The 25816-nt window shown below is 45.2% G+C and overlaps 1 protein-coding gene across 1 annotated transcript in view; it reads right to left on the bottom strand.

The window, feature by feature from the left end:
• LOC143930399 (oxysterol-binding protein 1-like) overlaps positions 1–25816 on the bottom strand; it is an 88662-nt gene that overhangs the window by 37888 nt on the left and 24958 nt on the right. The window contains exons 2-6 of the mRNA XM_077454692.1: positions 10397–10605; positions 7512–7762; positions 7086–7278; positions 6730–6838; positions 3073–3124 (exon numbers count right to left, since the gene is read on the bottom strand). Coding sequence (XP_077310818.1) covers positions 3073–3124; positions 6730–6838; positions 7086–7278; positions 7512–7762; positions 10397–10605 — 814 coding nt within the window. The remainder of the gene's footprint in view (positions 1–3072; positions 3125–6729; positions 6839–7085; positions 7279–7511; positions 7763–10396; positions 10606–25816) is intronic.

Below are 25816 nucleotides of genomic sequence, written 5' to 3'. Positions count from 1 at the left end.
TCAAGGAGTCGGTGTCCTCAGGAGACGGGCTGGACAAAGCGGCGCTTCGGAGCATGCATGCTCCTTCATCAGGCTTTAGGAGAATGTATGCTCCTTCATCAGGCTTAGTGAGTGTACAGCTTGTTTAACAGTCTAAATTTGCTGTCCCCACATAATAACACACAACCATTAATGTCTAAACCGGTGGCAACAAAACTGAGTACACCTCTAAGTAAAAATGTCCAAAATTGGGCCCAATTAGCACTTTTCCCTCAACGGTGTCATGTGACTCGTTAGTGTTACAAGGTCTCAAGTGTGTTGATTTAGGCGTTATTGCTCTCACCTTCTCATACTGGTCACTAGAAGTTCAACATGGCACCTTACGACAAAGAACTCTGAGGATCTGAAAAAAATGAATTGTTGCTTTATATCAAGAATATGCAATTTAACGGACCTCCAGCTATTGCAGAACTACAATTCCCATGAGGCATAGCAAGACTGACAGCCACAAGCAGCACCCAGAGGCATGATGGGACTTGTAGTTATGCAACAGCTGGAGGTCCGCTAATTGCATATCCCTGCTCCATGGTCGACTAAAGAGGTTGAGTGCACGTGCTCAGCATCATATCCAGAGCCTGTCTTTGGATAATGGCTTAGCCCGCCCCCCCAAACCTTCAACCTCTGCAGCAATGCTGGCAGCACTCATCCATCTATTTGCCAAAGACAACCTCTGGATAGGACGCTGAGCACGTGCACTCAACTTCTTTGGTCGACCATGGCGAGGCCTGTTCTGAGTGGAACCTGGCCTGTTCAACTGCTGAATGGTCTTGGCCACTGTGCTACAGCTCTGTTTCAGGGTCTTGGCAATCTTCTTATAGCCTAGGTTAGTGATGGCGAACCTTGGCAACCCAGATGTTTTGATACTACATTTCCCATGATGCTCACTTACACTGCAGAGTGTATGAGCATCATGGGAAATGTAGTTCCAAAACATCTGGGGTGCCATGGTTTGCCATCACTGGCCTAGGTCATCTTTATGAAGAGCAACAATTCTTTTTTTCAGATCCTTCTTTGTCATAAGGTGTCATGTTAAACTTCCAGTGACCAGTATGAGAAAGCGAGAGCAATAACACCAAAATGAACACACCTGCTCCCCATTCACACCTGAGACCTTGTAACACTAACAAATCACATGACACCGGGGAGGGAAATGGCTAATTGGTCCCAACTTGGACATTTTCACTTAGGGGTGTACTCACTTTTGTTGCCAGCAGTTTAGACAATAATGCCTGTGTGTTGAGTTATTTTCAGTGGACAGAAAATTTACAATGTTATATAAGCTGTATATTCACTAAGTGTAATTTCTTCAGTTTCGTCACATGAAAAGATATATATGGTAATAAATTATTTACAAAAATGTCAGGGGTGTACTCACTTTTGTGAGATACTGTACATTACATAAAGCCAGTGACATCACTGCCATACGAGCGCTAAAATAAATGGCTACAGGTGCCGTTCCTTCCGAGCCCTGTGCTGTGAACTGCGGCTCCCACACTTATGTGTGGGAGTGACTTCATCACAGCTCTGACCAATCACAGAGCCGGAGCCCGCAAACCCAGAAGCAAGACAGGTGAAAATGAAAGCAGCTGCAGCTCTGAAAATGCTTAACTATTATCATATTCCTGGGTTTGGTAACACGGAGGTAAAAAAACCTTCTGCTTGGAACCCACCTTGATCCAGTCATTTGCACAAGAGCAGAGGCTCTGCTCTCTCCCTTCTCACTGGCTCAAAGACAGGAGCGGAAGTCATTGGCCCCCACTGCTGTCAATCCCAACCAGTGACGAGGGAGCAGGGGGCAGGGCCACACCACATTATCTATGGACAAAGAGCCGGCTCAGGAGTAAGCCTGCACTCGGCAGGGAGGAGGAGCCAGGAGGGCCGGCGGATGACCACAGAAAAGGAGGATTGAGGCTGCTCTTTGTAAAACCATTGGACAGAACAGGCAAGTATAACATGTTTGTTCTTTCAAAAAAGCAAAATGTGAACTTTAAAATCTTTTACATTTTTTTTTCTGAAAAGCGGGCATCTGTCAGGCATCTAGGCAAGAATAATGAAGTTCTGCCCGCCTGCCCCCCTTCCCAGCCACACATCACATGTCCCTGGAGGCTGCGGATCCAGTCTCAAAGTGCGCATTTGTGAGTCGGCTGCGAAACAGAGAAAGTCATCGTTGGCATCCCACAGTCAAGATGGCAGCACCAGGGACATGAAGAATGATGAAGAATCAGCTCAGGTGAGGACAGCGCAAGACTCCTGACTACCAAGTGTCTGTTTACTTTAAGTCAGCAGCTGATTTTTTTCATTTTTGATAAATAACCGTAGTTCCTCTTGTGGAACAGTTGTTACACCTTCGTATTATCAGGCTGCAAATGGACAGTGAAGGAGCATTGGAACACTGATTAGATAATCTCTGCTCACTTCTAACTTGAGCGCATTTGCATGGAGCCCACCTGATTGGCTTTCATTGCTGCCCCTTCCTCTCAGTAATGCTGTACAGGGAATAAAAATTGCCGATGCCAAGTCAGATTTAGATACTTACACTAGTAGCATTAAAAATGCTCAATTGGATTAATTTGTCTTTTGTATCTCCTTGGAGTTTAGCCTTCAGAAGGAACCCGTCAGGTGGGAAATACTGGATCTGCCACTTCTGATCTGTATTTGCAGGTGCAACATTAAGGACGGTCAGTGAACAAATATGCGGTCTAGCAGCTCTAATTTCACTGGCTGCATGCTTTCTTTGGGTCATCTACCGATTTTGTGACAATGCGAAGGATAAGTACGTCAGCAACAAACCTAGCACTTTTACAAACACTGGTGACAATATTACCCCTCATTTATATCCTGCTTTGTTGCCTTGAACTTTGAGATCACATTTTACAAACTGCCCTGCTTCCTGACACAAGCGCTATATGCCTGTCTAGGTGCTTTCCCTGTGATGTCTGAAACACAACACAACATGATCAGAGCTGCACAGCAAAAGTAGAAATAGCAGAATATATCAAGAGAGACAGACTGATTAACAGTTGCCACAATTACCTGCTCCTCCAGAATGTCGCAGCTCGCTGCACTTATGTTGCTACCAGATCGCCTGTGAGGACAAAATGATTTTTAATTGGCACGTTTCTTCTATATAGTCGTATTTTAACTACAGCCTGTTACAGGGCATTAAGCAACAGAAGTGAGACTCCCTAGCAGTGGGTAGCAGATTACTCTACAGAGCTCTTCTCCAAAACACAAACGGTCATATACTTGGCTCACTATTTTCCACTTATTAAAATGCTTCCTTATCATATAATTGTATTATTCAACTTCATGCAGAGGTAAAAATGATATATCTTTTCACTGTACACAAGTCACTAGTACACAAAGTAAAAAGGGAGGCTTTCCTAACAGGCATTAAAACTAAAGGAACTAACTTTTACAATTCAAAAAGTTTTGGCTGGGGTTTCACTTCAGATTCTCCTTTCTGAAAGGATGAGTGTGTGGACAAGGAAGTATAACTCCAAAGACAAGATAAAAAACTTAATAAATGAAAAAAATAAAACCAGCTTTTTCTGCAATATTCTGCTTCCGTACAGAGATTTCCACCCACCAAAGTAAGTCTATGTTTAGCCAAAACTAAAAACATAAGACCCAGCAAAAGTTAGAGTTATTTGTCCCTTGTCCACATTCTGATGCTTTCAGTAGAAATATTGCTGTGTTAAAGTGGTTGTAAACTCTTACACCACACTTTGACCTACAGGTAAGCCTAGATTAAGGCTTACCTGTAGGTCCAAGAAATATATCCTAAACCTATACGGTTTAGGAGATATTTTCCCGAAGACAGGCACCGCTGTCTACGGTGCATGCGCCGTAGACAGCGGCACGCAGGCGCACTGAGCGCGGCATTTTCAACAACGGAGCTGCCGCACGTGGCGGCTCCCGTGCGCATGCGCGGGAGTGACTTCATCGCGGCTTCGCCGAATGACAGCGGCAGAGCTGCGAGACCGCACCAAGAAGATGGATGCGCCGGACTACAGGGGACAGCGGTGACTTCGCTGGCTCCTGTGCCAGGTAAGTGACACATAATCGACTACTATGCAAAGCATAGTAGTCCATTATGCTTTGCCTTTGCAGGGAATGAAAGAGGAAGTAAACTCATCAGGGTTTACTTCCTCTTTAAAGTGAAACTACTTTTTAGGAATTTGGTCCAGCATTAATATGAAAAGAAGAAACCACGTTATGTTAAAAAAAAAAAAAAAAAAAAAAAAAGGAAGCTTTTAGTCTCAAGGCCACCTTATTCTAATACCAAGCAAGAACAGACTCTACAAAAATTGGAAAAGTTGATCCACTGAACATCCGATTGCCTCTTTGGATCAAAGGAATGGGGGGTTAAACTGCAGAGAGCACCAGGTTGAGATCCCAAGTTGACACAGAAGGTTGAATTGAGGGATTTATATGAGCAACTCCCTAAAGACAAAGTTGATAAGAGATTGAGACAACTTGGTTCAGCTGATTTCTGAACCTGGAGGCAACGTTGTCCACATCTTGTTTTTCACTTTGAAAGATTGTTGCACTGGTGCTTTAGGAAGCTCACCTGCCAACTCAAGGAATGTGGATGGCCTGAGAGAGCTGGAATGTGAGTTTCCAACTAGGACTCTTCAGAAGGAGGGTTCAGTGATACAGAGAAAAGCTGATGGCTCTAAGTTTCAGAAAGTTGATGAAGAATTTTTGATTCCTATGGGGACCAGGTAACCTGGACAGTTAGGGAGCTGTGCCCTCCACAGCAGTCTGCAAGACTGGCATTCCTTGTCATCACCTTCCAGGGCATGTGAAGAAATGACGTTGCAAATTCTTGGGCAGAATTGGAAAGCCAAAACCGTCAAGTAGTGAACTTAGAGGTGCCGTTTTGTGTGGGCCCCTAGAAAAGCAAAATTTTCTTTAAGGAAAGAAAACTTTGACCTGGCTGTGTCCAAGATTAGATCCAGGTACTCCAGACAGTGTGAGGGCAGGAGAGTAGACCTTTTAAAAGTTTATCACGCAGTGGAAAGTTTGAAGGAACTGGGGTGTTCTCAGCCTCTTCGACTGAGAAGATTGTGGCCGAGCAGTGATTTAGTAAGGGACGGTAGGAGATCCAGAATCAGGGCAAGGACTTTGCTGAACACTTGGGGTGCAGGGGAGAGGCCAAATTGTAGTGTTAGAAATAAAAAAAAAAAAAAGTGTTGGATTCCACAGTAAAAATACAGAAAAAGTGTTGATATGAAAACAAATCATATGTCCCCATTTGGTTCTGGGACTGTGAATAGGTTTGAATAGAAATATTCACACTATTCTTCTGAAGGAACTGGAACAACCAGTCCACCATCTAATGGTCTGCAAACCAAAGAAATGGATCACAGCCCTGGATTTGTATAGCATCTCGTGGTTAACTACACATTGTTCACTAAGTGCCAAGGGCAGGAACATGAGTCCGAAGCAAACACGCCCTACAGGACTGCCCCATATAGTGGATACAGTAACCAAGGTACACACTGAGGGTAACAGATCTAGAAACTGTTAGATAGCCCAGGGCAGTAAGCAATCAGACCTTGACAAAAGCTTGAGTAAAAATTAAAAAGGTTAGACAAAGACAGAGAGAAGAACAGGTCCATCACCAAGGACACGTGCAAAAAACTGGAGTCTCACAGGTTATATGGTGCGCTCTGGGGGCAGCCCCAATAAGTTTTTTAGCCAACATCCATTCACCTGAAGGTAGCTGCATATAATTCATGATCTAAGAACATAAGTCTATGTGTCCTATATAATACAATTAAGATAAGAGGGCCCTTTTACACTTATGATTTTTTGCTGCGCTTTTATGCAAAAAAAAATATTTCCCCTTTACATCCCATGGAATTTCTCACACAAGTGCACTGTGGGTGCAGTGTGTTTGGAAAAGCCCTGCATGCTGCATCTTTAGTGTACTTTTCAAAAGCATACTAAAAATGCATCTCCCCATTGAAATGAATAGAACAACACATGGAAAAAAAATAAAAAAGCACTACAGTTGTGTTTTTGGTGTGCTTTTTTAAGTCACGTGTCCATGTTTCCTAGGTGCATGCTGGGAGTCCAGGAACCAGAAAAGGGCCATAAATTATATATGCCTTTTTTTTTTGTTTTTCAAAGGAGCAGTGTGCAAGGGCCCTAAATCTGTATCTATTCAATAGGGAAGAATGGGGCAATGCCTTGGAAGACTGAGTTAAAGTATGTTATCCCGACATTTAATATTCCTGATATGTGCTTGCTTTATCTTATACTTATATGCAAAAGTATCCTGGTCTCGTTGTATAGCTTCCTTTGTGTGAAATCCCTGGTGTTCCTGGCAGTTCCTTTGCTTTCCCATTAAAAGCTGACCCGGACACCAAGGTCGGTTCTCTAGATATGCTTGGAACTCAGCCTGCTCTCCTCCAATGATCAGACTCTCCCCCCCCAATCCTCCAGCACAGCCTTTCACTGGGAAGCTAGGTATGCTGTTGCTTTTCCTGTCCCCAGCTCTTATGCAGCTGGGAACAGAGAAAACCTGAAACCTGAACACTTATAGGAAAAAGGTATTTATTTGTATCTATACCTAAATGTTTTACATTTCGTTTCAGTTTTAAACTGAATGGGCTGTTACAGTTTACAGTCACTTTAAGCTTTACGTTTGCTAGAGCTTCTCAACTTTTCCTTACTTACTTGTGCCCCAGACCATCCTGGGAAGGACTGCTGATGATTTCCGGAGCATCAAAGAACTCATTCTCATCATCTTCATCGCTGAGGTCTCCTTTCCCTGTCCCGCAGGGGTCTAAGAGAACACAATAGAAACTATCACATATCCATCCAGCTGAAAAACAATTCCATTACAAGACATCAGCCATCTCTCCAGTTCCTCAGACACACTACCCTCTGAATAGCATTCACCCCATTTTGTTAGTCACTGGGTCCAGTTCCTCAGACACACTACCCTCTGAGCTGGACTCGCTTCATGTTCTCAAAGCACCTCCAACTGCAAAAGGCAATCTACAAGCTGTCCATAGAAGCCCTGTTGTTACCTTTAGGGACCCCAGTGCGACTCTCAGCTGGCAGTACAGTGGCCCCCCGGAATGCCCGTTCCAGGTGGTTGTGTTGCTTTGCCAACTGCTCTAGTGTCTCCTCCAGGCGCAGCCGCTGATCTCGCTCATATTGCAGAGCTCTCTGCCAGCGCTTACTGTGGCTCTCTGCAAGCGTCATGAAGTCTCTGCAGGCCTATGAAGGAAAACGGAAAACACAGTTACCTTACCAATCTACATTCTATGGTCACTTTGAAAGCAGTTTGGCACGGAGGTCTTCAAATGTGTAAACTTGACTGGGAATTGGGGTAGAGCTTACAGGTCCTATTCAAGAACACCCTCATGGAAACATCAAAAACCCATGATCCACAATCCTTATTCATGACACCTCCCCATCTGTACCAAGCCCAATATTTCTAAATCACTCACATTTATCATGGCGTTAGAGGTGATCCGGAAGAGCGTAGCTCGCTCATTGACCTGCTTGATCTTGTCTGAACTGTCTTGAGGAAGGCGAAGACTCTCCAGCTCACTCAGAGAGCGCTGCAAAGCGGTGCCATGCTTTGCAATAAGATCATTGCACGTGCCCAGATCCTCCACCTTCCCTGACAGAGCGCGAAGTGTGCTGTGAATCTCTGCCTTGTCCGCCTGAGAACTAGGGTTCTCATCACCAGAATCATCTGTCAGAATAAAGGACAGGCATTAGGTTATTAGTTAAAAACAAAGTCAGACAAAATGAGAACCAGTCACAGTTGATTTTTGGTTTCTCCACTCCACTCCTGAATAACTATAGCAGCACTTTTTTTTTTTGAATTAGAAGAAGAAAGAGCAATAAAATAAAAAATCTTATTTTATTTGCCATCTCTCTAACCATCACCTATTCTGATTATTCTGTCCTGTCAACAGTATTTGAAGTGAGGAGAAATCTTCCGAACTGGAACACTGAAAGCATGACTGAGTTTCTAAACCTTCAACTATCTGTACACAACTAACAAAGAGTAATCACAGTCCAGGTTTTAGTGAATTTGCAATAATTTAATTGGACTAAGCCGGTCCAAAGTAATAATGTCCTACATGTCTTGGCAATCAAAGGGCTGAGGACTGATCGTCACGGCTCAGCACGACAGCCTGGAATTTAGCATTACCAGAAGAGAAAAAAAAAATTAATGAGAAGTGACTGTTACACAAGTTCCATTTAAAGTTTAAGTTCATCTTAAAACATTTTTTTTTTTTTAATGTATATTATATACAGTGGGAATGGAAAGTATTCAGACCCCCTTAATTTTTCCATTCTTTGTTATATTGCAGCCATTTGTTAAAATCATTTAAGTTCATTTTTTTTCCTTACATTGAAAAAAAACACAAAACATAAAAATTGTTGACATCTGTGCAGATTTATTAAAAATAGTAAAACTGAAATATCACATGGTCCTAAGTATTCAGACCCTCTGCTGTGACACTCCTATTTAACTCAGGTGCTGTCCATTTATTCTGATCATCCTTGAGATGGTTCTACACCTTCATTTGAGTCCAGCTGTGTTTGATTATACTGAATGGACTTGATTAGGAAAGCCGCACACCTGTCTATACAAGACCTTACAGTGCATGTCAGAGCAAATGAGAATCATGAGGTCAAAAGAGCTCAGAGACAGAATTGTGGCAATGCACAGATCTGGCCAAGGTTAAAAAAATATTTCTGCTGCACTTAAGGTTTCTAAGAGCACAGTGGCCTCTATAATGCTTAAATGGAAGACCAGAACCCTTCCTAGAGTTGGCCATCCGGCCAAACTGAGCTATGGGCGGAGAAGAGCCTTGGTGAGAGAGGTAAAGAAGAACCCAAAGATCACTGTGGCTGAGCTCCAGAGATGCAGTCAGGAGATGGGAGAAAGTTGTAGAAAGTCAACCATCACTGCAGCCCTCCACCAGTCGGGGCTTTATGGCAGAGTGGCCCGATGGAAGCCTCTCCTCAGTGCAAGACACATGAAAGCCTGCATGGAGTTTGCTTAAAAAAAAAAAAAACCTGAAGGACTCCAAGATAGTGAGAAATAAGATTCTCTGGTCTGATGATACCAAGATAGAACTTTTTGGCCTTAATCCTAAAAAGGTATGTGTGGAGAAAACCAGGCACTGCTCATCACCTGTCTAATACAGTCCCAACAGTGAAGCATGGTAGTGGCAGCATCATGCTGTGGGGGTGTTTTTCAGCTGCAGGGACAGGACAATTGATTGCAATGCACGGAAAGATGAATGCGGCCAAGTACAGGGATATCCTGGACGAAAACCTTCTCCAGAGTACTGAGGACCTTAGACTGGGCCAAAGGTTTACATTTCAACAAGACAATGACCCTAAGCACACAGCTAAAATAACAAAGGAGTGGCATCACAACAACTCTGTGACTGTTCTTGAATGGCCCAGCCAGAGTCCTGACTTAAACCCAATTGAGCATCTCTAGAGAGACCTAAAAATGGCTGTCCACCAATGTTTACCATCCAACCTGACAGAGCTGGAGAGTATCTGCAAGGAGGAATGGCAGAGGATCCTCAAATCCCGGTGTGAAAAACTTGTTGCATCTCTTTCCCAAAAAGACTCATGACTGTATTAGATCAAAAGGGTGCTTCTACTAAATACTGAGCAAAGGGTCTGAATACTTGTGGACCATGTGATATTTCAGTCTTTTTTAATAAAAATGTTTTTCTGTCAATATGGGGTGCTGTGTGTACATTAATGAGGAAAAAAAATTAACTTAAATGATTTTAGCAAATGGCTGCAATATAACAGAGTGTGAAACATTTAAGGAGGTCTGAATACTTTCCGTCCCCACTGTATATACATATATACGCACACTTACTTTTTTTTTTTTTTTAGGACCCCTGAAAGCATTGCCCCAGTGATCAGCAGATCATCAGTGCCATGCAGTCTCCTGCAGAATCAATGAACTACCACAGCACTCAACAGCATTGTAGTAGTTCATTGTGAAATACAAGTCAACAGCCGTAAAGGATATCGGCACTTGTATTTCATCAATTCACATAACTTGTGAATGAATGACGTGGCCATGTGGGCAGAGCCCCGCATTACCACACTTGTCAAAAAGTGACAGCTGGTACGGGGAACTTCTCCCCATACTGCTGTCACACAGAGGCTCTGATCACAGAGACACTGAGGGATCGGGAACATGTTACATGTTCCACCCTAAAAATGGGTGGAACATATAAAAGGTTCCTGAAGCCAAACTTATCTATACATGTTAACTTCCTAAACTTTCTGACTGCAATGGTCCGTACAGGAGATCTACGTTGGCGTTTCACCTCACCTGACTCCGCCTGCATCTTCACCGCCCGCGCCTTAGCAAGTTCTAAAGCGGTGATCCACCTCTGGCGCTCCACTTCTGAGCTGGCTTTTAGATGGTAGGTCTGGGCTCCCCCATTCGAGATCACAAAGTTACAGGAGTCCTCTACCGAAATGTTGGCCGTGGCGAGGTTGATTGTGCCACGGCATGTGTGACGCATCTCTGCCTTTGATCTGTAAAAGAACACAAAACAGGAAATGTTTCAATCTAGCTGTCTTCTTTATATTCCATCGAAACTATACAACCTGAATGTCTTCCTAGACAATCTAATTTGTACTGAAGCACCACTATGCACTATAAAAGTTGTCAGAGAAGCTACCCAAACCAGGATTTGTCACTTTTTCTCTCTCTTTTTTTTTTTTTTTTTACAGAGAGAGTAAAGTAGAGCAGGGCTTGACAAATTTGCTTTGAACCTAGGAGTCGGCTAAACCAGTTTTGTTTTGTTTTTTAACCACTTTCAGACCGGACCAATTTGCTGGTCAAAGACCAGACCACTTTTTGCGATTCGGCACTGCGTCGCTTTAACTGACAATTGCGCGGTCGTGCGACGTGGCTACCAAACAAAATTGACGTCCTTTTTTTCCCCACAAATAGAGCTTTCTTTTGGTGGTATTTGATCACCCCTGCGGTTTTTATTTTTTGCGCTATAAACAAAAATAGAGCGACAATTTTGAAAAAAACGCATTATTTTTAACTTTTTGTTATAATAAATATCCCCCATAAATATATAAAAAAACATTTTTTTCCCTCAATTTAGGCCGATACGTATTCTTCTACATATTTTTGGTAAAAAAAAAAATCGCAATAAGCGATTATTGATTGGTTTGCGCAAAAGTTATAGCGTTTACAAAATGGGGATAGTTTTATAGCATTTTTATTAATAATTTTTTGTTATTTATTTTTTTTTTTACTAGTAATGGCGGCGATCTGCGATTTTTATTGTGACTGCGACATTGTCGGGGACCCATCGGACATTTGACACATTTTTGGGACCATTGTCATTTATACAGTAATCACTGCTATATAAATGCAGTGATTCCTGTGTAAATGACACTGGCAGTGAAAGGGTTAACCAGTGGGTGGCAGTGTAGGGGTTAAGTGTTCCTAGGGGTGTGTTACTAACTGTGGGGGGGTTGGGCTTTCATTTAGTGTACACTGATCTCTGCTCCAATCACATGGAGCAGAGATCAGCGTCACTAGTTGCTAGGCAGAATGGAAAAATGTTGTTTACACAGCATTTCCTCCATTCGGCCGCTCCGTGAGACGATCGCGGGGATGCCCGCGGCGATCGAGTCCGCGGGTCCCGCGACCGGACTCACGGGGGTCCCGACCAGCGCGGATGTGCGCCGCCGGCGGCGGCGCGCTCCCGATGGCAGGGCGGCATCGAATATTGGACGTACCTGTACTCCAATATGCCTGCCCGTGCCATTCTGTCGACGTATATCGTTGTGCGCTGGTCGGGAAGTGGTTAAGCAAAACATTTTTTTAACTAACAAAGCTTTTTTGCTATATGGTGCTGCACTATTTTAACTGACAATTGTGCGGTCATGCAACACTGTACATAAATTAAATTGATATCATTTACTTCACACAAATAGAGCATTTTTCTGGTGGTATTTGATCACCACTGGGTTTTTCATTTTTTGTATAATATTATATATACAAACACATAGTTTACATATCCTGGTGATTTTGCCCTGATAACATGTACACGAGTTGACACAAAGGGGTTTGAATGGTTATTAAAAGGTAACTATCCTGACCTGTTTGCTTGTAATTAGTGTGTGTGTGTGTGTGTGTGTGTGTGTGTGTGTGTGTGTGTGTGTGTGTGTGTGTGTGTGTGTGTGTGTGTGTGTGTGTGTATGTATATAAAAGGTCAATGAGTTTCTGGACTCCTGACAGACCCTTGCATCTTTCTTCCAGTGCTGCACTGACGATTCTGGGGAAAGCAAAAGAATTGTCAAAAGAATCTCTGGGAAAGGGTAGTTGAACTGTATAAAACAGGAAAGAGATATAAAAAGATATCCAAGGAATTGAGAATGCCAATCAGCAGTGTTCAAACTCTAACCAAGAAGTGGAAAATGAGGGGTTCTGTTGAAACCAAACCACGGTCAGGTAGACCAACTAAAATGTCAGCCACAACTAGCAGGAAATTGTGCGGGATGCAAAGAAAAACCCACAAATAACTTCAGGTGAAATACAGAACTCTCTGTGGTGTGGCTGTTTCAGAATGCACAATAAGGAGGCACTGGAAGAAAGATGGGCTGCATGGTTGAGTCACTAGAAGAAATCCATTACTACCTAAATGCCACAAAGTATCCCACTTAAAATACACTAAAACAGCACAGAGACAAGCCTCAAACCTTCTGGAACCAAGTCATTTGGAGTGATGAAACCAAAATTTAGCTTCCTGCCACAAACACTACATTTGTAGAGGAGTCAACCAGACCTAAGATGAAAGGTACACTATTCCTACCGTGAAACACAGAGGTGGATCGCTGATGTTTTGGGGATGTGAGAGCTACAAAAAGGCACAGGAAACTTGGTCAAAATTGATGACAAGATGAATGCAGCATGTTATCAAATACTGGAGGAACATTTGCAGTCATCAGCCAGGAAGCCGCCCATTGGGACATACTTGGACATTCAAACATGACAATGATCCAAAACACAAGGCCAAGTCAACCTGTCATTGACTACAGCAGAATAAAGTGAAGGTTCTGGAGTGGTCATCTCAGTCTCCTGACCTCAATATCATTGAGCCACTCTGGGGAGATCTCAAAACGTGCAGTTCATGCAAGACAGCCCAAGAATTTACAGGAACTGGAGGCTACCAGTAATACAGCAGTTACAAAGATAATATGTACATAACCAACATCTGTTAGCACTGTGATGTTGAATAGCAGTAGAGAAACATAAACCAAGCGCCATACACCAATAATTACAGCAATCAATAACTAGTATCCTTGAAGGTCCTGGCAATGCACGCCTGGTTCTCAGTGACTGGTCTCTCTTCCCAACTTTCCATTTTCCTCTTACTAACTATGAATACGGGGGAAGGGGAGGATAACTTATCCTGTGTAGAAGGGGGTGGGGAAAGGGGACTGAAATAAGGACAGAGGGGAGGATGAGCTGAGAGTTGGATAGGAAAAGAGAGAGGAAGGGGGGATTGGGAGCGGGGGGGGGGGGGTGCAGCAGCCAGGACAAGGGTCTGTCCGTCCCTGCCAGCTAAAAATCTAGACAACCTGTATCTAGTAGCCCATCAATCAGGAGTGTAAGAGGGAGTTTCCCTCTGCTGAATAAAGACATTCCTGCCAGCCCATGTCTGTAAGTATGTCTCGTGTTGTGCTGTGCCGTGAGGACCAAGTCCTCCAGTTTACGCATTTCCTCCACTCTACAAAGCCAGTCCGCCACCGTCGGTGGGCACTGCTGCTTCCATCGAAAAGGGATACATGCTTTAGCTGCATTCAATAGATGACGGGTCAAGGATTTTTTGTACCTCTTCAACGGCATTGTCGACAGATGAAGGAGAAAGAAGGCTGCTTCATCAGGGATTGCGTAGTCTGAACAATTGCGTGATACGTCGAACCTCCCTCCAGAAGTCGCCAGCAGCGGTCTGAGGTGTTGGGGAAACACTTATGAAGTCTGGAGGGAGTGAGGTACCAGCGGGACATGATCTTGTAGTTAGTTTCCCTTGTTTTATTGCATATGGATGAATAGACCGCGCAAGCTACAATTTCTTTGTTGTTGGGCTGTCGAAAATTTACAGTTAAAGTGGTGTTGCCACCAAAAAATTAAAACTGCTTAAAATTCGTAAAAAAAAGACAAAAAAATAATTGGCAAAAAAAATTTTTTTACTCACCTCTAAATACCGGTTGCTAGGGGGTCCCTCGTAATCTGCCTTCCTCATTGCCCGGGCTGGTGACATCACTTCCCCTCACGCCGCACATTCACCTGGGACCTGTCATGTGTCCCAGGTGACTGTACGGCGTATCACGGTGCCCTGCGCCGCTCGCGCATGCGCAGTGGGTGCCCGGCTGTGAAGCCACAGCCGGGTGCCCACAGTATGCATGACGGCGCCGCGAGCGGAGCGGGGAGCGAGGGGGGGGGGCTTCGTTCCCCCGCATCGCTGGACCCTGGGGCAGGTAAGTGTCCGATTATTAAAAGCCAGCAGCTGCAGTATTTGTAGCTGCTGACTTTTAATTTTTTTTTTTTAGGGGGTACCCCACTTTAAGCTCTTTCTCCCACCTCTCCAAGTAGGGCAGTGTCGTTTGCGTGGAAGGCGTGCTAATCAGAGCATACATCTTCGAGAGAAGCCTTGAAGTTATGTCTGTATCTGAGCAGAGGTCCTCAATGGGCAGCAGTTGTCTATCAAAGTTACCAGTGTTCGGCAGGGAACGCAAGAAGCGATGCAATTGTGCAGCACTCCAGAAAGGGAGCCGAAACTCACTCGCAGGGTCCACCAACTGTATTATTGAGGACCAACGGCCATGCCACCTAAACTTGGCGGCGCAGTCACAGTCCAAGCTCCGCAGGACATCATAACTCGTGGGGGGGGGAGTCCGGGTGTAAAGTCTGGGTGTCCCAAGATCGGGAAAAGAGGGGAGTCATCTGAGGTAAGGGCAAATTGTACCGCCGCCCTTTTACTCTGCAACAACGTGTTCCCAATTAGAGGATGTGCTTTCAGGTCCTTGGGGGAAAAAGTCGTAGCACCACAGTGCACCTTTCAGTTTGGGCTTGTTCCACCTTTACCCATAGTTTCGATGTTGCGTTGTGCCTCCAGTCTAGGATGCGGCCTAAGTGTGCGGCTAAGTAATATTGCCTTACATCTGGCAACACCAAACCCCCTTGGTGTTTTGGTAGTGAGATAAGGTTTCTGTTTAAACGTGGCTTTTTATTGGCCCAGACAAATCGGGGAAAACAACGAATGCAGTTGCCTAAAAAAGGAGGGTGGAACATGAATAGGGAGAGCCTGAATCAGATATAGGAATTTAGGCAGTATGCACTTTTTGAGGAGATTGCACCTACCAAACCAAGAGTGCAGACCAGTTCCCCATTTTTCCAGAAGGGTCGACTCTTGCCAGGGCAGGGGGGAAGTTCAGTGCAAAAGTGATTTTAATATCCATAGGGATCTAGGTACCAAGGTATGGGAGCGCCGCACTAGTCCATTCAAAAGGGAAAACTAGGTTTCAGGGATCCCTCCCCCCGGGCGGGCATGGCCAGCCCCATGGCCGTAGATTTAGTTAGATTTATCTTCAGGTTGGACAGCGCCTCGTACGTGTCGAATTCTTTAAGAAGGTTTGGCAGGGAGAGCCGTGGGTTTGACAAGGTAAAACAGTAAGTCATCCGCATACGCTGCGATCTTACAGTCTACGGCTCCGACTATTAGTCCCTGGATGTCTGGGTTTTGTCTTATTTTGCACAGGAAGGGTTCGAGAGAGTGCAAAGAGGAGGGGTGATAGAGGACACCCCTGCCTGGTGCCGTTAAAAATGGGAAAGGGCGACGAAAGGAGCCCTTTCGCCTTTACTTGTGCCGTAGGGTTAGAATATAGCTTGCCTATCCAGCCCAGCATCTTATCACCTAAGCCAATGTGGCGAAGGACCTCAAACATAAAGTTCCCATTTACTCTGTCAAACGCTTTTTCAGCGTCCGTGCTCAGGAAAACACAAGGGGCATTCCTAGCGGTCGCAATGTGTAGTAAATTGAGGACTTTAATCGAGTTGTCCCTGGCTTCCCTATTAGGGATGAAGCCCACCTGGTCTGGATGGACCAAAGATGGAAGATGCTGGGCAAGTCAGGTCGCCAGAAATGTAGAAAACAATTTGAGGTCAACATTAAGTAATGAGATGGGTCTGTAGTTCCCACATAGCATGGGGTCCCTGCCGTCCTTCGGGATCAGGGATACATGCGCTTTTAGCATCTTGCTGGGGATGGAGGTGTCGTTGCCAATTGCATTGAAGAAGGTCAACATGCGGGGGCCTAAGACCTGGTAGGTGGTTTTGTAATAATGCATGGTGAAACCATCCGGGCCCGGGGCTTTGCCTGGTTTCATGGACTTAACAGCGGCCAGAATTTCCTCTGCCGTAATGGGCGATTCTAAATCAGCCCTCAGGTCCGCGGGAAGCGAGGGCATCTGAGAGGACTCTACGTATTACTCCATGTGCGTCTGAGGTGGCGACGCAGTGGGCAAATGGTATAACTTAGCATAAAAATCCCTAAACACATCAGAGACATGGTCTGGCATAGTAACCCTGCGACTTCCTACATCCATGATGTGGGGAATGTATGATGCCTGTTTTTGTTCCTTTACTGCGTTAGCTAGGATCTTCCCGCATTTGTCCCCTGATACATACGTGATCTGCCGACATTTCTGTATCGCTGCCTTAGCCCTATACTGCAGTAGATCCATTATTTGCCTGCGTACCAGACCAAGTTCACTCTCAAGTGTTTGGGAGGGGGCATGTTTATGGCGTGCCTCCAGGGAGGAAAGAGTAGCTAGAAGTTTGAGCAGTTGCTCCGAGCATTCCCTCTTGACCCGGGCTCCATGGCTGATAAGCAGCCCTCTAATCACTGCCTTGTGAGCTTCCCATAAGGACCCAGGATCAGTCAGGGGTATCATTTTCTTGGAAGTAAAGAGGCAAAGCCCTTGTCACGTCAGCCAGGATTTCCAGGGTCTGAAGGAGGCTCTCATTCAAGCGCCAGAATTTCGAGCGGGGCGCATTCTAGAGTGACTAGAGCATTCCCTATACCTATGACCACGCTCACTACAGAACGGAGTTGGTTATGGGGTATCAGAAAGTAGTCTACCCTGGAATAAAGTTTGTGTGTATGCGAGTAAAAAGTATAGTCCCGGTCACCTGAATGTAATAGACGCCAAACATTTATAAGCTGCGCTTTATGGAGTGAAGTAGATATGCGTTTTCCATGCGATGGGGGAAGTGAAGATCGCGGATCAAATGTACATTAAAATCACCTCCCAATATCAGCTGGCCCGACGTAAACGTGATCAGTTTTTCTAGTGTTTTTTCAATAAAGAAGCATTGGCGCACGTTTGGTGCGTAAACTGATGCAAAAGTGACCGGTGTCAAGAAACAGGTAGCGACCCTCTGAGTCCCCCATTACTCCCCGACATTACTCCCCGACATTGCCACTGCACCCTGCTTGACAGCAGAATTGAGACTCCCTTGGTCTTGGCTACTGGGTTGGTAGAGTGATAAACCATCGGGTAGAATCTATTTTTAAGGAGAGGGTATTTGTCATGCTTAAAGTGTGTTTCCTGAATAAAGGCAATATCGATGCAGGCTTTCCTAAGATCATTCAGCAACATGCGCCTTTTTTCAGGCGTGTTCAGCCCCTTGGCATTTAGTGTCAGAATTTTTAAAGAGTCCATCGCCCTGGCTGCCGGGGTCATAGAGGGGAAATAAATGAGGATATGTGGCTTGGGGGGGGGGGGGGGGGGGGAGTAGGTGAGGAGGGGACAGGTAAAAAGGGTGGGGAGGAAGCAAAAATAAGGGACAGGTTACCGACCAGTAACGTTAAATTGTCTGGTCTGCAATAGAAGGGGTAGTTACGTGTAGGTTCCTATAAAGAGAACCTCTAACTAAAGGGTCAAGTGAAAACTTGTTGAAACACCAATCCCCCCAATACCCGGGGGAGTGTGTTGGCCTATTTGGGGGTGGTCCGGATTCAATCTGACCGAGGAAGGGAGTCCCAGCCCCCCTCCTCCCAACCACCTGTCTAGTATACTAGAAGCGCTGTCTAGAATTATACATCAACCATAACATGCCTACATAGTAGGGCAGCAACATATGTCATCAACTTAGCAGCGTTCGCGGGGCAACCCCACGGCTCCAAGCAAAAACGCAGCATTGCCCCAGCGAAGCCTGGGTTGTGGCTAAAGCTGCAGAAGTATTAACCCTACCAAGGGCAATGTGGCCGCCTGAGGGATTAGAGCTTGGTCTTGTCCATGGCTAATAGTCAGGTAGCCAAGGAGCAAAAATAAGTGTGCAACCGGGGTGCTGTTAGGATAATTAGCTGGGGAATGGAGTGGGCACCCCTCACCCTCCGGAACGTCCCGCAGAGATAGCCACCCAAAAACCATCACAGACTCAGCGCCATCAGACTACAGAGGATCGTGTGAGCGGAGTCCGTCTACTGCACCACAAGGGGGTAGGACCAGGGCAGCATCCACTGTTTGGAGTATGCCGAGTTTGCGGCCAAGAAAGCTGCTTACCTAGTGGGGGGGGACTCTCAGAGACCAGAGTCTTTCCAGGGAAAGGTGCGAGTAGCATAGGGTTCCGCAGACCGCTCCCCTGAGCGTTGGAGGATTAGTAGTAGTAGCACTCTGCGGCTGGAACAAAATAGGCTGAGTTGGGTAGGAGAAGGTTGGGCTGGTCAGGAAGCGGGGATGCTCCAACTGGATGTGTGCCTAGGATTCGCGGCTCTCCCCAGGCAATTCCTCTCTGGCACGTCTGCTGTTCCGCAGTGGTCTGGGGGGCAGGTTCCCACTCGACACTGCAGCGGGCCTGCGTCCCTGTTGCCTCGGTAGATACTCCAGCCAGTTCGGCACCGGTATGGGCGCTGTGCCCAGAAAGGTAAAGAGAACGGGCAGGGACTCCGGGGAGTGGAGCGTGAAGGAATGCTGGTCTCTCTTGAAGGTAACCGACAGGGGGAACCCCCATCGGTATGTAACATTCAGTCTCCTGGCCAGGTCCAGTATAGGCCTCAGGAGCGCCGTTCTCTGCAACGTGGCCCTCGAGATGTCCAGAAGAATGGTTAGTGGGGCATCATCCAGCTCCAAATCACGTGCTTCCCAGGCCTTGCGGGCAATGAGATCCCTGTGGGCACAGTGATTGAGATGGCAAATTACATCTCGTGGGCGGGCCGGGTCTTCTGATCTGGGGCCCAGGGCCCGGTGAATACGATCGAACTCCAGGCGACCTTGCAGTTGGTCCCCGGCCACCCTGCGAAAGACATCCGCCACAGTGTTTGCCAAGCCCACTGGACTTGTGGCTTCAGGGAGGCCTCGGAGCCGCAGGATGTTCCTGCGGCTCCTGTCCTCCATCTCTTCCATGTAAAGTTGTAGTTCCACCGCCCTCCCAGCTTGCGAGTCCTGGTGTGCCTCTAGTGCGGCCACTCTAACACCCAAGGCTGTCAAGGAGGTTTCCTCCGCCGCCACCCTATTGGAGAGGGACTGCACCTCCTGTTTAACCACCTGCATCTCTTTGCGGTGTGCAGCCTCTACTCTTCCCACCAGGGCGTCGGCAGAGCCTTAAGGATGGATTTTAGTTCTTCATCTGCCGGGTAGGACAATGGAGCTTGCGCCGGTCCACCCGTGCTTGGTGATAAAGCGGCCAGGAAGCTGGGGAATATCTCAGAGTCTTGCGATCCCGCAGGGGAGGGTGGCCTAGAGACACTGTCCCGCTCTGCCACGTGGTGTGGCTCCGCCATGTTGGGCTCAGGGTCCCCGGGAGGCTCTGCTGGAACAGCCTATGGATCGTGCCGGACGAGGCTGCGTTAGGGCTCCTCGAGTGGGCTCCTCTGCGTCTCCTGGATGTGCGCTTCTTGCTTGAGAGCATGCTGCGGTCTAAGGAGCTAAAATGGCTAGAAGGAGTAGGGTCCGGCCGGGAGCTCCACTCAAACACGACCGTCCTCAGCCATGACCAGGCCACGCCCCCACTGGAGGCATTTTGCCAAGAGGAATGGGCAGCTTTACCATCTGAGAAGATAAAGAGCCTCATCCACAAATACTACCAAAAGACTCAAGCATTGATGAGGGGGAAATACACTATTTATCCACTTGCTACCTAGGCCAATTCTGACCTCTCTCTCCTGCATGTAAAAATCATAATTTTTTTTGCTAGAAAATTACATAGAACCCCCAAACATTATATGTTTTTTAGCAAAGACCCTAGAGAATACAATGGCAGTTTTTGCAACTTTTTATCTCGCACGGTATTTGCACAGCAATTTTTCGAACGTGTGTTTTTTTGGGAAAGAATGTTTTTTGTTTTTTGTTTTATTTTTAGCAAAAAACAGTAGTAACAAAGTTAGCCCAATGTTTTTGCATACTGTGATAGATGAAGTTACGCCAAGTAAATAGACACCCAACATGTCACGCTTCAAAATTGCACATGCTCGTGGAATGGCGCCAAACTTTGGTACTTAAAAATCCGCAAACTGGTTATATGTTTTGATTTATACAGTCTAGGGACAAAATTATTGCTCTCGCTCCAACTTTTGCGTCAATACCTCACATGTATGGCTTAAACAAACACTGTTTACATATGTGGGCGGGACTTACTGCATTCGCTTCTGCGTGCGAGCACATGGGGACAGGGGCGCTTTAAAAAAATATTTTTTTTATTGTTAATTATACCTCTCTTTTTTTTTTACCCTTTTTTTGAAAAAAACATTTTGATCACTTTTATTCCTATTACAAGGAATGTAAACATCCCTTGTAATAGTAATATGACATGACAGGTCCTCTTTATAGCGAGATATGGGGTCAATAAGACCCCACATCTCACTACTAGGCTGGGAAGCCTGAAATAAAAAAATAAACCACTTCCCAGCTGAAGCAGCACCTTTTTTAATGCAGCGGCCGGGCATGACGTCATAACATCACGCCCGGCCTCTGATGATCATGGAGACTCCGGCGACCATCTGGTCTGGCGGAAATCTCTATGATCAACATGCGGGGCATTGTGTGTGTTTTTTATACTTTCTGCTATAAAACAGATCCCATTAAAAAAATATATATATATTTCATTACAGCGGGACCATTTTAGTACATTTGGCATTGTAACACTGGCTAACTGACATCACCAGTGACACTAATACATTGATCAGGGCTAATAAAATGCATTGCCACTGTACTAATGACACTGGGTAGGAAAGGGTTAACATTTGGGGCAATCAAAAGGGTTACCTGTGTGTCTATGTAACTGCACTGTGTACCGTTTTTCTTTGTAGGGAGACAAAATACAGCACACCTCCACTGTCAGTAAAGATCTATGTAGTTTACAATGTTTCTCAACTCTAGTCCTCAAGTACCCCCAACTGGTTAGGTTTTCCCTCAGATAAAATGGCTGTGGTAATTACTAGTGTAGTGAAATTGATCAATCAACTGTGCAATAATATAAGAATAATGGAAACCCTGAAACATGACCTGTGGGGGTACTTGGGGACTGGAGTTGAGAAAATAGGATTTTTAAAACAGCTTACCTGTAAAATCATTTTCTTTGATGTACATCAGGGGACACAAAGCCATAGTAATAACTATGTGGGTTATATCGGCATATCAGGTGCTGGACACTGGCACGCCCCTTAAGGCGTGAACTTCCCCCATATAACCCCTCCCATTACTGGGAGTCCTCAGTTTTGTAGTCAAGCAAAGTGTATAATGAAGAAGGGAGGGACATCTGTGTCCCCTGATGTACATCAAAGAAAAGGATTTTACAGGTAAGCCGTTTTAAAAATCTGTTTTCTTTTCTTACATCAGGGGACACAGAGCCATAGTAATAACTATGTGGGATGTCCCATAGCATGGCAACTGGAAGGGGGGGAATAGAATCAAGGAAACAGGAGGCCAGAGGACTCATACTGCAGCCTGCAGTGTATGCTGTGCCCAAACACAATATCCTCATGACCTTTAATATTGATTTGATAAAATCAGATAAACGTCTGCACCGAAGACCAAGTTGCGGTCTTACAGATCTGAGCCATAGAGGCCTGATGATGCACCACCCAAGAGGCACTAATCGCCCTGGATGAATGTGCTATTAATATGAGAAGGAAGAATTTTCTCTTTAAGCTGAAGCTTGATCAATCACTTGACAAACCCATTTGGAAAATAGTGGATCTTGACACTGCCTGTCCATATCTTGGACCCTCTGGCAGTACAAACAAAACCTGTGTTTTGCAAACCTGAGCCGCCGTCACCTTTAAATAGATTCTGATCGCTCTTACTACATCAAGAGACTGTAGTGCTTTCTCTTCCCCAGATTAAGGCTTCTGGGGAGAAAGAAGGAAGAATAAGATCGTGGTTTAAATGAAAACCTGTTACCACTTTTGGTAAGAATTCAGGATGAGGACATCAAACCACCTCATCCTTATTCATTATGAAATATGGCTCCTATAAGCCAGAGCTGTTAGTTCTGATACACTTCTAACAGAAGAAATGGCAAGCAAAAAAAAGATGATCTTTCTTGTCAAAGAACCAAGTGAATTTCTTGTAAGGTTCAAACGGCTGATTCAGCAAAGCCGAAAAGACCAAATTTAAAATCCTAAGGATTTAAAGATGCCTTGATAGGGGAATAAACCGTGTTACTCCCTGAATAAGCTACGAACCAAGAGTGGGAAGCAAGAGGCCATAGGAAAAGACATCAGCACAGCCTGGATCTGGCTCTTGATCCCAGATGCAGGAATCCTGCCTATTGACATACTTCCTGGCGTGCCAACCTCTGGATCCATACCAAGAAACCTATGCCTTCCAGATTCTATAGTAAGCGACTCTGGAAGCCGGCTTCCTGGCATTATTCAAAGTAGACACTACTGAAGGAGATCACCCACTATCTTTTAGAGAGTGGGTTTCAACAGTCATACCTGTTAAACTCCTTGTCCGTAAAGTAGGATGAAATACCGGACCCTGTAATAGAAGGTCTGGCTATAACGGCAGAGTCCAAAGGACTTCAACTGCCCTCTTTATGATCTTGATGAATTAAGATCTTCTGGGACCCAGCTGGGGTCACCAGAATCACCTCTCTTTCTGTTCCTGCTTAATCCTGCAGAGAAGGCATGGAAGTCGCAGAGCTGGAGGAAATGCATACAACGGTGAAAACTGATCCCCTGGGAAGACTAATGCGTCTGTTCTGCCTGCTAGCAGACCCCTTGTGTGACAAAGTTGTCGACCTTATTAATGAATCTGGACGCGAATAGGTCCATGTCCGGTGTACCCCATCTGACCTATTGCTAGGAAGATGGGGTGAAGAGATCATTCTCCCGGAAATAATTGTGGGCGTCTCAAGTAGTACACCTGAAAATTTGAAATTGCTGATAGGCAAGGAGTGTTGTGTTCTGCCAAAGTTAGAACATTATTCACCTCCTTTTTGGGCTGCACAACTTCTCGTGCCTACCCTGGTGATCGATGTAAGCCACCGCCATGGCTCTGTCAGACTGAATCCTGTCAGGACTGCCTGAGAAAATCTCCCCTACCTTTCCTCGCAGCAGGGTTTATCAAAGATAAAAAACCCAATCTTCACCCTTCACGGTAGGCTATGAGACCTTGAAAGGAAACCTTCAGGAACAGGGGTACACTCAGGTAATCCCGCAATCCTGGACCTGCAAGAAGACCCTGCCAGTAAACTTTTATTGGCTTTACTACCAAAAAGTACTGGATCCCAGGGCCCAGCTTTAAAAGCAGTCGCAAGCAAAACCTTGTGTCTTCGGAGGACGAGGCCCAGGCAACATTCGTTTAGTCCATTACATAGACATCAGAATGGATCCGGTCAGGATTACTGCCTGTGGAGCTCAGTACAACACATCCTTACACGTGCCCAACACCTGGCGACACTGGCGAAAAAACTGAGGACTCCCAGTAATGGGAGGGGTTATATAGGGGAAGTTCACGCCTTAAGGGGCGTGCCAGTGTCCAGCACCTGATACACTGCTATAACCCACATAGTTATTACTATGGTTCTGTGTCCTCTGATGTAAGAAAAGAAACATTGATTTACAACACAGATCTCTCTTCTGTCATTCTTTCCAACAATTGGCGGGACCCAGTGTTTGGCATGTAAGGGAGCTGTTGAGACTGCAGCCAGGTGGGCAGGTGTGCCCCTTAGCTGAAATTCAGAAACACCTGGTGTCAACAGTGAATGGCCTAACAAAAGTCCAGGCGCCAGGATGCAATTTCTAGTCGCCATGGCGACCTGGCACCTAGGATTAGTCTAGCCCTGAAATAGAGTATGGTTCAGTCTTCTATCATGCCTTGACTGCTTTACCATGTCTCATCTGGGAGATGTCCCCTTCCTGTCATAGACCAAGATTGACTTCTTTCGCCAACCTATTACTGTCACCAAGTGAGAAGTTTAGACAACATTATGAAGAGTGCACTAGTAGGCAAACTCACTATTGCATGAAAATCTCCCATGGCAATATAAAGGCGTGCAACCAAAGCCAACAGATAAGTTACAAAAAGGAAGTCTCTACTTGAAATCTGAGTAGGGACAGTATTATTTGTGCCGGGCAATAGAAAATCCTGTTCTGTTTTCAGGCCTATAAATAGCATACTGGTTTCCTGGATTGCATCACTGGTTGATCGATGGATCTGACGTGTCGCTTAGACTTTCTTTTTAAAGTGGTATAGGTTCCTCACTGATGAGCTATGCAGATGTTTGCGAGCAAAAGCAGGTACTAGGCTAGTGAAGGGTTAAAAGGCACCAGGTGAGGTCAATGAGCTGTCGCTGTCTCCTGTATTGATGACGGCTGTCATGGGTCTCACTGTGTCTGTCGGAGATTTCTCCTAAATGATAACAGCAGGCTGGGCCAACTATGACTCTGCACAATGTGCCAAGACTTTGCATCGACCAGGAGTTTGAATACTTCTATGCTGGCGGTACGGCTAAAGACAACCTGCTCATGTTTGCTTTCTAAAGACAGAGCCACTAAAGACCAGGACTATTTTTCAAACTTGTTGTTTACAAGTTAAAATCAGCTAGAAAATTACTTACGCCCCATACACACTATCAGATTTTCTGCGGATTTTGGTCTTCAGATTTGCCAAAACCAAGTAATCAGGCAGGCCCTTGTACTACATGGTTTTGGTTAATCTGAAGACAAAAAGCAGCAGAAAATCTGTTGTGTGTATGGAGCTTTAGAGCCCCCAAACATTATGTTTTCACCCTAGAAAATAAAATGGCAGTCATAGCAATACTTTATGTCAAATTAAATTTTTTGGAAAATACACAAAAAAATAAAAAATAAAAAAAGTAGTAACGTTAGCCCAATTTTTTAAATATTGGGCAAGATAATGTTACGCCGAGTAAATTGATACCCAACATGTCACACTTCAAAATTGCGACAAACACACACTTAAAAATCTCCATTGGCGACGTTTACATTTTTTACAGATTATCAATTTTGAGTTACAGAATAGGTCTAGTGCTAGAATTATTGTTCTCCCTCTAACAATCGTAGCGATACCTCAAGTGTGGTTTAAGCACTGTTTACATATGCAGGTGCGACTTATAATGCGTTCACTTCTGCACACGACCACGGCGGAACAGGGCACTTTAAAAAAAAATGTATTATTTATTTTACTTTTTACACTGCCCCTTTAAAAAAATTAAAATAAATTGGATCACTTTTATTTCTATTACAAA

Source organism: Lithobates pipiens, unplaced genomic scaffold (genome assembly GCF_037356315.1).
Source record: "Lithobates pipiens isolate NorthernLeopardFrog02 unplaced genomic scaffold, aLitPip1_a1.2 Scaffold_25, whole genome shotgun sequence".
Taxonomy (NCBI): Eukaryota; Metazoa; Chordata; class Amphibia; order Anura; family Ranidae; genus Lithobates; species Lithobates pipiens.
This window is presented reverse-complemented; position numbering and strand designations above follow the sequence as displayed.